This window comes from Sprattus sprattus (assembly GCF_963457725.1).
Source record: "Sprattus sprattus genome assembly, chromosome: 6".
NCBI classification, from domain to species: Eukaryota; Metazoa; Chordata; class Actinopteri; order Clupeiformes; family Clupeidae; genus Sprattus; species Sprattus sprattus.
Genome location: NC_137925.1, coordinates 22,156,310 through 22,169,172, shown reverse-complemented (window position 1 = coordinate 22,169,172; position 12,863 = coordinate 22,156,310). Strand labels below are relative to the sequence as shown.

Genomic DNA, 12,863 nt, shown 5'->3' with positions numbered 1-12,863 from the left:
GCCCCTGGGCCCAGTGTCAGACAGCTGGGTCTTCGTCAGAGGACATGGGTCTTCCAGAAGGACAATGATCCATAGCACACTTCGAAAAGCACCCAGAAATGGTTAAGAGAAAGCACCAGAGAGTTCTGCAGTGTCCGAGATGAGTCCAGATCTTAATCCCATGGCACAACTGGGGCGTGATCTCAAATCAGTAGTTGGGAGAAGGCACCTTTCAAATGTGAGAGACCTGGAGCAGTTGGCAAAAGAAGAGTGGTCCAAAATTCCAGTGGAGAGGTGTAAGACACCTCATTCATGGTAAAAGGAAGCAATTGATTTTAGATATTTTTATTTCTTTATTTTTAAGGGTGTTCTACTCATTATTAAGTTGAGGGTGCCAATAATTTTGTCCGGTCCATTTTTGGAGTTTTGTGTGGAATAAAGTCAGATTTGGCATTATTTCTCAGATTTTTGGTGTTTTTTCAATGCAAACTAAATAAATAAACATGTGAATACAAAAGCATTTGTAATTGAAACAATTTTCTGGGAGTAGTGGTGCATTATCTGACAGAAGTGCAGGGGTGCCAATATTTTTGTCCATGACTGTATATAATGTCAGTTAAAGCTAGCCTATCATGCAAGTTTAAAGCCTATAGCCTATGAGCTAGTTGATATTCAATGTATTTTATCTTCGCACCACTGCTGATCCAACTAGAAGTGCAAGATTGAACAGAGGCGTAGTTGTTAGACAACCTGGAGTTTTAACCAATTGATAATGTGCACCACACATGATAGCCTACCAGATCAAACTGTTTTCAGGCAGGTTTGGCTATAGGTGTAATCGGCAAGGGACCCAATTGACTACGTTGCACATGTTATTACGGATGGATGGACATTAATTAACTCCTGACTGTTGAACGTCTGAGGTGGTTCATATGTGACCCCTGACGATAGGCTATATCGGTATTATTCTGGACTTCAGATTAAATATGTAAGGTTGTGAACGCCTCTACTTAATCTTTTAACACAATTAATTGTATGATACATTTATAGTCTGTTCAATATAACTACAGTATATTTAATTTATTTGTGGGTTTGCTCTCATTTAGCGCTCTGGTTTATCTTGGTGGCCTGACTGACAAGTGGCTACACTATAGAACTACATGTGAAGATGTGCTCACTCTGGCCGTCATGTTATTAAGGGCATAATTCTAATTCTAATATAAAGTTCATATAACACAAGCGAACTATTTTAAGTGTTCAAATTTCAGTTCAACTTCCAAGCCTGCCTTCATCCCAGGGAGTATTTATCCAGTGTTTATTATCCATGAGAAGTTAAAAACAAACCACAGTACTTCCATGTACTTTTTCAGTTCTGCGTCGTGCACAATTAGGCCCCCTAGACACCGTGATCCAAACTGAACACAAGTGAAAAGGCCAAGCAAAAGAGCTAGTGGTTATTACCAAATGGCATTGGTGTAAAAAAGAAAGAAAAGTTGAATATGTACGGAAGAAAGCACATTAATGACGAACTGACAATGAATGGTGACTGGTCAAGCAGCAGGTGGATATGACTCAGTAAAGGCTGCATAAAAAGTGTTCATTTTTATTATTAATTATATTATGAATTACATCCACCAACTGGAATAGATGGAGGAATCACAACAAAACCAAAGAAAAAGAAAATAAAATAAAAAAGTGACACATAATGAGTCCAAATAAATTGCATGGGAGTTCCAAACACACAGCATTTCGATTGAAGACTTGAAAACGTGTCATTTCTGTCACTTTATTTCCTAGCGTTGCTCCCCGTAACTTCCATCATGATGTTTTAATTTTTTTTAGAGGGGATTCTGAGTGGCGCAAATATGGTCTGTCTGCCACACAAACACGAGGCAACAATAGTCCCACTCCACACTACCCTGACCACTGATCATAGCTGGAAACATGAGTGAACAAGCAAGCATTTCCGCTGAAACAGGCATAAGGCTGGTGCCTCTGGAATGTTGAGCTCAAGAAGATTTGTTTTATCGGTCTAGGCTTTTTTTTTTTTTTTAAACATGGAAAGCTCAGAGGATGTTAAGTGTTTAATTTCATAGACTTTTTGCATCTGCTTTCTTTTTTTTGTGCAAATAAGTGACCAAGTACACTTTATAAAGGAAAAAGACTGTGTGTGGTGTTGTCTCTTAATCTATGAGCTTTTCCCTTACCATGACAGACAGTGAGAAATCAGGGTCCTGGTGACAACAGAGACCAGAAAAGAAAAAAGGCATTACCAGAGAGAGAGAGAGAAAGAAAGAAATTGGGAGGGAAAGGAGGAAAGAACAAGACAGAGGGAAGGGGTATGTCTTCTACAGTAGTCCTAGTCCCTGATGATCCGGAGTGTTCTGAAATGGTCAGTTTTTTAAAGTCCACTGCTTGACGCTGGCATCATGGGAGGTGGTCACTATCGTGTGCTCATCCAGCCAGGCTATCCCACTGACATGGTGCAACCGGTGAGAGTCTAGAGAAATAACAAATACCACAAAACAAAACAAAAACAACAACAAAAAGATACAAATGTCAATATGGCATAACTCCCTAACACTAATTTCAGCATATTAGCATCTATGCCATTACAGTATTTATGCAGCAACACTTTACGCATTACTTTAGCCCACAGCAGCCACAAGCTAAAGCAACACTTAAGGTGAAACGAATTAAGGGGACTGCTGTAAACTGAATCCTGAAAGGAAATCCCCAGTGCGGAACCCAACACCAGGCCAATGTGGGTCTCAACAATGTCACAGTATCCTGCCACTGCTGCGAATGCCAGAATATTTTTCTGGATAAAATTACCCAGGAGGGATTTAAATAGGCAAGCGGGGGAACCCCAGCTACTGTACATATGTTGGTGTGTTGGGTTGTGTGTGTGTGTCCTCACCTGGGATCTTCACTCTCTTGTCTGCATCAGAGACTGTCCACACATACACCATCATGTCCATGCCACCACTAGCAAAACGCTCGTTGTCAGGCGACCACGCCAGGCATACCACCTTTGCATGATGTCCATAGAAATCATTTTTCACCTACAGCACAAAACAAACAAGAAAATAAGTGTAAATGGCCTGATCTTAATTGACCTTGAGGTCTTACGCAATAATTATTCATTTGAATCCATTTCAAGGTAGTAAAAAAAATTAGCCAGACACACTCACCGCATAATCGTCCGCCACAGTAAAGACGGTGATGACTTTCTTTTCATCCGACACAGCCAGGAAGGCTCCATCGTTAGAGTAGGCCATGTCCGTCACTGGCCCCTTTGCCTCAAGCATCTTTCCATCATCTTTGAGAGTGTTTCCCTGAATGGAGTATAAACGTACCTTTCCATCCTGTGGGGCAGAGAGAGAAAAATTACAGAAGGGAATGAATTTAAGGAATTCCACTATAAGACCATAAACTTGAAATGGTAAGTAAGAACTGACAATGCCTTTCTGATTTTGGAACTCCTTCAACACATGTCCTAAATACAAAACCCATCCTAGAACTAAGTAATGTGTAAGTCCTCTAAAAACACTTCATTAGATTCATCAAAAAGAACATTACAAAGAAACAATAAGAAACTTAACAAGCAAACTAAAGATGTTTAAACCTGGCATTAAGTTGACAGAGATTCAACTGAGGATCACACCAGGGATGCCTAAGTAAAGCTACAAAGCCAAGAGAAACTGGATGTCTTACAGCTCCGCCCACTGCGGCAGTCCCGCCTCCAGGGTGTAGAGCGCCCGCCTCCGGCTCGTAGCCCAGATTGTCCAGTGTGAAGACTTTCCTCTTGTCCTTCATCAGCACCAGCTGCCAGAGGCACAGAGGAGCATGGGAATGCCCAGGATTAATGAGCGCATCTGAGCCAGCGCCAGACACATACCAAAATATCATGCTACTGCTTTAAATGTGTCAGGAAGTACAGAATTTTTTTTTCTTCAAATGTACATAGAGCTTTTCGGTATACGAAAAGGCCTGCAACTTTAAGTAGGCTAAATAAATGGAATTCAGTAGTCGGCATGTGGCAGAACATTTAAATGCAGGAAAAAATAATAAGTCTTTCCACAAAAATGTCCTACCTGATCAATGCAAACTGCCAAGGCAAGTCCACCCGAGGACACAGACACACATTTAGGCTGGACGTCCATCTTCAGAAGATCAGAGGCACTGAAAGACAGTTGTCCACCACATTAGCTCCAGGGATGGTGTTGAAGAATCATTTCATTGAATCCCTTTATAAAAGGAACATTACCCAACACACACCTGTACTCTTTTTTGGTCACATCAATGAAGCGCACCGTGTCGTCCATGCTGCAGGTAACGAGTTGATTGGAATCGTTCACGGCCATCTTGGATACGGAGTTGGTGTGCCCTTTACCCAAAAAGTCATCATTCTCCCCGGTTTCTGCATCCCAGTAATGTGCATTCCAACGGTTAAGAGCAACAACCAATCAGAGAATAGGTTGATTCATGTCATACAAAAATAGGCTGCAGTTCAGATTGTACCTGTCAAACATCATAAGTTTGAATATCTAATTAACCACTGCTGGTCCATGTTGAATTATATACTGATAAAAATTAAGCATAAAACATATGTGTATCTGTAAGTATCTGATCCTGCTCAGAAACCATACACCATATATGTCATGTGAATGTATGTGATATGTAAACATGTACTGTAGCACTGCAACTGGTAACTTTTTAGACTGTAATGATCACTCAATTTACTGTAAGGATATTGATATGGCCATCATGGCTTCCGGAATAGATGTAGTTCCTCCCATCACTTTTGTGAACCGTTAAAGACTGAATTGATTTGCTATGTCCCTGTAAAAACATAATTTAAATACAAATTTGTATTATTGCTGCTGCACATTTCCAGAAAACAGTTGACAAAGTTACAACAAATATGGAAAGAGACAGCAAAATGATTCTTGCAGTGCAAGAAGAATTTGGGTTAAAGGCTAACAGTGACTATAACAACATCCCAGCCCTAGGACCAGATACTATGCTGTATATAATCCTCAACACCCCAGACAATCCTCACTAGAGAAGTACAGAATTACCTGAGCACCCTTTAAGGTAATGGTTATCTGTTCTAAGACGGCTAACAAACACCACTTTTTAACAAACACCTAAGCAAAAAGCAGAATGACAGCCAACCTTGATGGTGCGGAGTGGGCGGTCAGGGTTGTTCTTGTCCAGGTAGTTGATGTAGCCCGACAGGGAGATGCTGAGCAGGTGGTCCTTCTGCCACAGGCAGCCCAGCTGCTGGTCCATGACGTCGGCGCCCATGTTGAAGGTGGTGACCGCAGTGTTGCTGCCCACGTCCCACAGCTTCACTGTCTTGTCCCCGGAGGCCGAGATCAGCTGGGAACTGTCTGGGCTCCAGCTTACCTGCGGTGACAAGGTAACGACTACCATTACAATCGTCATTATCATTCAATATAATCATCATCAATCATCAATCATCAAAATAAGTACATGATTACAATTTTCATCACACTCCTGTGGTCCCATGAGGCCGAAGTTGACCATCACTTCATAACAAAAAGACGGGACCTGGATCGCACTTAAAGTGTTTATGGTGCTCTACATTTCAAGTCACATTGCAAACCACTGAATTGGTTCGAAAGGTCAGATTACTGATTATTTTTAAGCAATGACAGTAACGGTAAATGTGATGGTAGTTCTATTGAATATTAATCAACATTATCAGTAGCAGCATTGGTAGAGCCTGAGCATCTGCCTCGCCTCATAGGGCCAAATGTGTCCTGACACATTGTTACAAATGTTAAGAGACACTCGAATCCTCTGCTTTGAGAATTATACAGCGGCTTAGACTGGTACAAATGAGAATCATTGCTTCCAGTTATTGTTCAGCTACCAGTCATATTCGCTTCGGTTTCTTCCAAAACAGGATGCATCCCTGGAGCAATTCCTACAGAACCGCTGCATGTTGACAAACACATTGCTATGTACACCGCCTGCCTTTTATCAAAACATCCAGCCCACCCAGTCCAACTCAATTACAGTAGTTTAGACCTAATCTAGCTGTACACACAGAGAGGAAGCTGCAATTAAACATCGGCATGTCGTCTCCCCCACCACTACAGCTCCAGCTACTTCCTCAGAGTTCAGCATATCTGTGCTCTCTGTTTATAAGCCCATTCCACACACAAACACAAAATACAACACAAAAACAGTCTATAAACCTCTTGACATGTACAGATACGATACTAGAAAATGACACAATGTCAGTACTTCAATCAAAAAACATAACTGGCTCCTGTGTCTACATAATATGACAAGTGTTCTTACAGCATAGATTCCACCTTCATGAGCTTTTTCCCCTCCCACAGTACCGATTTTCTCACCGGTCTTGCCATCATAGATAAGGATCTGAAACGACACACAAACTTCAGTTAAATCAGATACACTTCCTATAAAACACAAGATAAAAAATGGTCAGTAACCAAATTATTCATTTTTACTTCTCAGAAATACTCATCATTTCAGAACAGCTATTGGCAGCTGGGGGCTGGTTATTTTAAGGTTACTGCTCAGAATGCTGGAGAATTTCCCAATGATTTGAAAGGGCCACCCCAATGTTTGGAGGTCTGATTTTACTTCATAATGACCGTTGCAATAAAACATTAATGACCACTGCCAGTGGCAACGGGTTCTGTGCCTCTGATTAACATATTTCATTTCATTCAACAAGAAGTCTGTTCACTTAACATAATTGGAATTCACTGTAACTTGAAGTGAGCAAATACTTGGTTGCTACACAACACCTGAAAGAAATTCTATTTGAGTCGGAATTTATTTTCCCAAACTGACCAGTGGTCTATACATTATCCCTTACTTAACACTCAGGAAAAACACTCACTCATGTTTTGGAAAAAGGTAGCGGCACCATCATCTAAACTGTGGCTTAGTGAGCATACATATATTCTGCACCTCTATCTTTTAAAGGATAGGTTAAGAGAATTTGAAAAAATCTGACTCCCTTGTATTTCCTACTTGGACAAATAGCCTTTACATGTTTTATCACCAGTCTGGTAGATCTGATCAGGTGTGAGTGAGTGTGTGCATGTTGGGGGGTTGGGGTTGGAAAGGTGGACCTTAGGGTAAACTCTGTTCATCTTCTAGTTTTTTTTTTTCATTTTCCTTGACGTATGTGTGATGTTCACTATAAAATAATAAAAATGCACTTACACTTACAAAATACACAAGAAAAAAAAATAAACATAGCTTTTCTTCACACTGTTTTCAAAACACTGGAGTCATCTCACATGCAGAGAGAAGAGAGTCTAGCCAAAGGCCCTCAGTGTTCCACTCACCACGCCATCAGCCCCAGCTGTGACAAAGCGGTTCCCGTCTGGAGAGAAGCGTACACAGTTGACGAACCGACTGTGGTCCTGCAGGGATGAAGTGATAAAGAAAATAAATTAGAATCCCATGGAGAGGCTGAAATCCACCCAGTTCACAAGCTTCCCACGGGTCTTGCGGCCTAGTTCTTAAACTGAAACTGTAATTCACTGTAATGGCTACTGTAATTCTGCTTACAGATGACACTTTCCTTGAGTGGGAAATGGACAAAAGTCACACAGAAGCACACAAAACACCTAGGTAATATTCAGACATATGAAGAATTAACTGAAATGCTCTTTGACTTCCTGTCTGACTGCATATACCTCATAAAGGGCATAGCAACTCTACAACCTGAGATCATGGCATTTAAATGGAAGAGTGCCTGTTGCTTTCTTTAAACACAGATCCTGACCATAAAATACAGCAAGAAAGGCCTCACAGTGCTTGCATAAGGCAGCCAGGATTCACTTTCTGGACACTTCGCTTACAACAAACCAAGTCAAGGCCAGGCTACTCTGAAGTGAGAATGTCGTAAATCAAAAGCATTAGGCTAGCTTTTAATGCATTCAGACATGCCACCATAGATGACAACCAAGCCATGGGGACAAGGTGCAAGAGAGGTGATAGATGAGACACTGACACTGCCTCTTTTCGTTACCATCATCAGGGCTTAATGTTCAAATGCAATTTGTATAGGGACAGATTTGAAATGACAAAAAAAGCTTGCAAGACATTTGAGGCTGCAAAATGAAACAAACACTGCACACTTCTCGTTCCAACCACATGCTACATATAAAGAAACACTGCACACCCCCGTTCCGACCACATGCTACATATAAAGAAGCTGATGGTTGTCACGTCATAAGAAAAGAGGTAGTTAATTCAAGTCATGTTCAGGTTTTAGAAACAACTGTATGCAAGAAAATTAATTCTTATATATGTAGCATCTAAGCTCACAATTCTCTGTCAAGTCTGTGGCAGTAAATCAGACACACTTTTAGTTGTCTTGGGCTTCTGCATAACAAACAAGTTCAGGCAAAGCCTGCATTCCAAAACATTAAAGATTTTGGAGAGCCAAGGCCCTACTGTGAAGTACTGCACTGGAATTGTCCTGCAGATATACTGCCATACATAGAGGCTATTGTATCATTAGGCACTTACATAATGAGCATGAGGGAGACATGGAGCCATTTCTGTCTAGCTGGCTGTCACAATTTTTCTTTCATGAAATAAGGGACAGTGACTGCCTGATGCATTTTAATCCCTCTCTGTATTCATTCATTTCGATCACTCCAGCTTCTTATCTGGCACGCCACAAATCTGAGCCAGAAAAACACATATTCAGTCCTCAGCCGACAAAACATTTTCCCACTTTGACTTCCAAATTCCTGTCAGATCCACAACTCTCGCAAGATTCCGTGCAGAAAGCTGACAGAGGACACGACACAAGACCGACCACAAACACTTCCTGGCTCTATGCTGAGAAAGCACTCACGCTCATAGTGAACTTGAACTTGAATGGTGGACCCTCGAAATAGGCGCAGCAACTGTCATCTCCGCCAGTGGCCAAGCGATAAGGGCGAGTTTGTTTAATATCCACTGTGTTGATGATCTTGCTGTGGCCAACAATTTCTCCCACAGAGGAACCAGTGTCCCACAGGAACACAGCCCCGAACCTGTCAACACACACACACACAAAAGCAGAAGCATTGTTACAGTCAGATCACTTCCACTGAGGAAGTACAAGTCTTTGCAAAGCACAAGCAGTTGCATCAGTATTCATCTTAGATACAGTCAATACTATGTGTATTCTTTCATGGGGGAATTCTTCAAATCCTGATTCAGCTGCAGCCTCCACAGAAGAGAACCTCCTCAAAATGATGATCATCTAAATTTGACTCACTTCTCTCTGCCTTCTCCCACCACAGCAATTCTCTTGCTGTCCTCCGTCCAAGCGATGTCCTTGATCTTGCCTCCGAAGGGTTGGTACTCATACTTCAGCAGGTGCTCCTTCTGGGTGGTGTCCCAGATTCTAATCTTACCCGAAACGTCTGTGAACGAATTCAGTGTTTTACCAATCCATGTACCATCACACCTTCACAGACAATTATTCACCAAAGTCTCCACTTGTTTTTTGTTGTTGTTGACCATTACATACATTTCTGTCCTCTAATTATTAGTACTGGCAGCCTACTTTAAGAAATACTTGTTTTACTAGCAAAAACAGGAATCATGTGTTATTTACTAGTCATCACACACCAAAAGCATGCAAAACAATATCTTTGAATGACAAGGAGGATACACAGGACACACCTCCAGATGCAATGTAGAAGCCACTGGGAGAATACTTGGCTACAATAACTTGATGGGGATGCTCCGTGTAGATATCAGCAATGGCAGGGTTCTGTCACAAAAGCAAGGTCAAGCAACATGATGAGCAATTGTTACAGGATTTAAAATCTACTGAAATTGAATTTCTTAATAAGTTAAAGTATTATAGGGCATTGGATCACTGTAAGACCAATAGAGTGCTGCGACCCAACAACAAACTATTTGAGGTATCTAAATGTATCCAGTGACCCATAAGAACGGATGACATGACATTATATTTAAAAGGCAGGCATCATTACATCGATATTTCTGATGATGACGCTCTTCCCGTTGGTGTACAAGAAATTGTTGCCTTTGGGGTCTCCACCGATGATTTTGGCGACTCCCCTCTCCATCTGCGGGAGGCTGGCGAAGACATGTTCTGGGTGCACAGGGAGGAATAAAAGCTCAGCAATCGGCCTGTATCCATTCTTCTGTTAGCAGACCAACGTGGACATAAACTAGAAGTAACGTTGTAGTAACTGACAGACATATAGAGGCCACTGGAAAGCCAAATTAAGAGATTGTAAACAAAGGTGCATGATGTAATGTTCACATTCAGGTAGTTGAGCACTGGCCCAGTTTTCCTATAAGGAAGTGCCAAAAAACCAGGGAGGCAAGCAGACAATTCGGCATGTCTTCAAGAACTGTGGTTAACTGAACTCGGAAAATCGGCTGTGAAGATAATACCGCTAAGGAAAAGAACTGCTACCGCCTGAAGTCATCACAATAAGCGTCTAATCACGCTACCTCCACACGTTACACTGGATGGCTAGCTACATACTCATAGCCAACGCAGCTGCCATTGGGATAGTGACACTGACACAGTAGCTGCCTAATGCAGCTAGCGTTACACTTACTTGTTAAATGAGGAAATGCAGGGACAATATACCTTTCTACAGCTCTCGTGTGGGACATTACTTTAAGCCAACACCCGTGTATTCAATATCATAACTGCGCTAAACTGTCCATTCAGATCAGACTTCTACCATCGCATCCGACCGCAAACTCACCCTCATATCATAACAATGTGTCTCCACATTTCCGCATCAATCGGAATGGCGACTACAGTAATGTCACTCTTTAAACCCACAGCGTTAAACTAAATAACCAAGCTCTGTTCTCAATGCACATCCATGCTTGGTCATGTGAGGCGATATACTAAGTTTGTTTGTACCGAAAATGTTTTTTTGGTCGACCACATTTAGATAAACCTGTGACCGATATGGGCGAGGTTTCCACCCGCTGAAGCTAGCTAGCTAGCTGAATTGGAGTCTACAGTCGAGTTGATCAAAACCTGTCAAGACGTTAGCACGCACACAAAGGCTTCTCAGTGTTGCATGAAAGCTGGGGATGGGAGATACAAACAACAATTTAATGGGACTTACTCAATTCGTATGCCATGTTGGCGAGTTGTGCCGTAATTTCCTCGAATGAATGGAACAGTGAGCCTCCCCTATCCTCGAGTCCCTGTCACCGGTGGGTCTAGACTCTCCTAATCCCACAAACACGGAAGCAAACGCTGCTCTCGGTATGCTTGGCTTTGCCCATATATAGTAAAGTCGGCCTCCACGCGACCAGCTGTCGCCCTCACCAGGCTTGTACTCACTTGCCTATTGAGGAAATGACGTTTACTGCATAAAGATGCTGCAAACGCCCAAAGTTTAAATTGACTCTAGTGTAAAATCATTCAAAGTATGTATCTCGTAAAACACGAGCTATTTTAAAATTGGAAGCCTACAGTGGGCTATCGTATTTATGTAAGAAAATTGATGAAACGAGGGAAACAGTTATACAAAAGATGTTATATTTCAATATCAATACAGTAGTAATATCATACGGTGACAGTTTATACATTTTTTTGTTCCTTAAATGATATTGCTGTCAATATATTCAATATTCCTCAAGTGTTAGGTAGGCACATATACCTAATAATAATAATACGAAAATGCTATTACATGATGCGCTTATTATTATTATTAGCCTATACGCTGTTCAAACTGCTGCCATGCTCACACTACTGTGGTGGTTTCAAAGGTGAGACAAATGAATCATAGTTGTTGTTGTTGATTTCATAGTTGTTGTTGATTTGAAACTCCTAACTTCTCCTAACATCTTAGCATCAGTCGAAGTGGGGTCAAAGGTTACGTGTTCTGAGCTTTAATTTAAAATTAAAAGAAGAAGAAGAATACAATGCCTGTAAAAACCAACCGGCAATACACAACAGCACATGCTGTATGCCCATTTATATGAAAAGCCTGCAAATCATATTTGCTTCAAATATTTAGCGAGTTCATAGGAAGATCCTCTATGTCTTGGTCCACATAAATACCACATTCACATTTGAAGTCTAGGTTAATTTGCTTCCCATGCTGTAATGACCCATTCATCAGAGGACAAACTCAACAGCCAATCATTACACCTCCTCTCCCTTCAATGCTCCTGAAGCACCGTGTTGATTGTCTGGGATTTTTTATGGCTCAGTCCGAGCCACTAAGTTTGTTTCCCGTTTCAGAGCCATGACAGTGTAAAAACACTTTTGGCAGAAGGAAGTAAGGCTTTTTAAGTGCAAACACTGAGTGGAGAGCTAAAGAATGTAATTTGAATCAAAGACTGCGCCTTCAGTGACTAAGCAAATGTACACGTCTGATGGTCCTTGGGTGGGCATGGCCATAGCTCAACCTGCTGAGACTACACAAAGAAGTGTAGTGTGTAGTTGGGGGGTGGGGTGGATGTGTGAACTGAACGGTGATGGACATTGTGTACACTAGAATATAACACTGGTAAATACAATTGACATAAATAAAAGAGGCTTTCTCTTTGGCAGGCCTCCAACTAAACCTTGCCTGTACATCTATTGTGACTGACATAGAATAGTTCATTTACACACAAATCTCTCTCACAAAAACTTGTTCCTGTACTGCACCTTTTATCTTTGTGTTCATACAATAGGATGGGGCGGGGAGGTTGCGACCGTGGATTTACCTTTTTGCAATACAAATTAGTACACATTGTTAAGCATTAAAAGTTGTAGTCTGTGATTCTGACAAGAGGTTGATGATATTTAAGCTCAACAGCCAATCAAATCACACCCTGTTGGGCGAAAACTCCCTCAAATT

At 41.4% G+C, this 12,863-nt stretch overlaps 1 protein-coding gene across 1 annotated transcript; it reads right to left on the bottom strand.

Moving 5' to 3' along the window:
- Window positions 1–1,566: 1,566 nt before the first annotated feature.
- On the bottom strand, window positions 1,567–11,249 carry wdr1 (WD repeat domain 1). Its single transcript, XM_080840463.1, has 15 exons — window positions 11,133–11,249; window positions 10,005–10,126; window positions 9,688–9,778; window positions 9,278–9,425; window positions 8,870–9,050; window positions 7,344–7,421; window positions 6,319–6,399; window positions 5,161–5,394; window positions 4,732–4,824; window positions 4,261–4,412; window positions 4,077–4,164; window positions 3,697–3,807; window positions 3,174–3,347; window positions 2,900–3,044; window positions 1,567–2,479 (listed from the first exon to the last, which is right to left on the bottom strand). The coding sequence occupies exons 1-15, from the start codon at window positions 11,146–11,148 to the stop codon at window positions 2,373–2,375; spliced, it is 1,821 nt and encodes a 606-aa protein (XP_080696589.1). The 5' UTR covers window positions 11,149–11,249; the 3' UTR covers window positions 1,567–2,372.
- Window positions 11,250–12,863: the final 1,614 nt, after the last annotated feature.

What these genes read in the sequence shown, in the direction of transcription:
- wdr1 (XM_080840463.1), bottom strand. An exon ending in CAGCTGGGGCTGATGGCGTG is followed by an intron (nt 6,400 to 7,343) that starts GTGAGTGGAACA and finishes GTGTCGTTTCAG; the next exon opens with ATCCTTATCTATGATGGCAA. An exon ending in ATGAAGGTGGAATCTATGCT is followed by an intron (nt 5,395 to 6,318) that starts GTAAGAACACTT and finishes TTGTCACCGCAG; the next exon opens with GTAAGCTGGAGCCCAGACAG.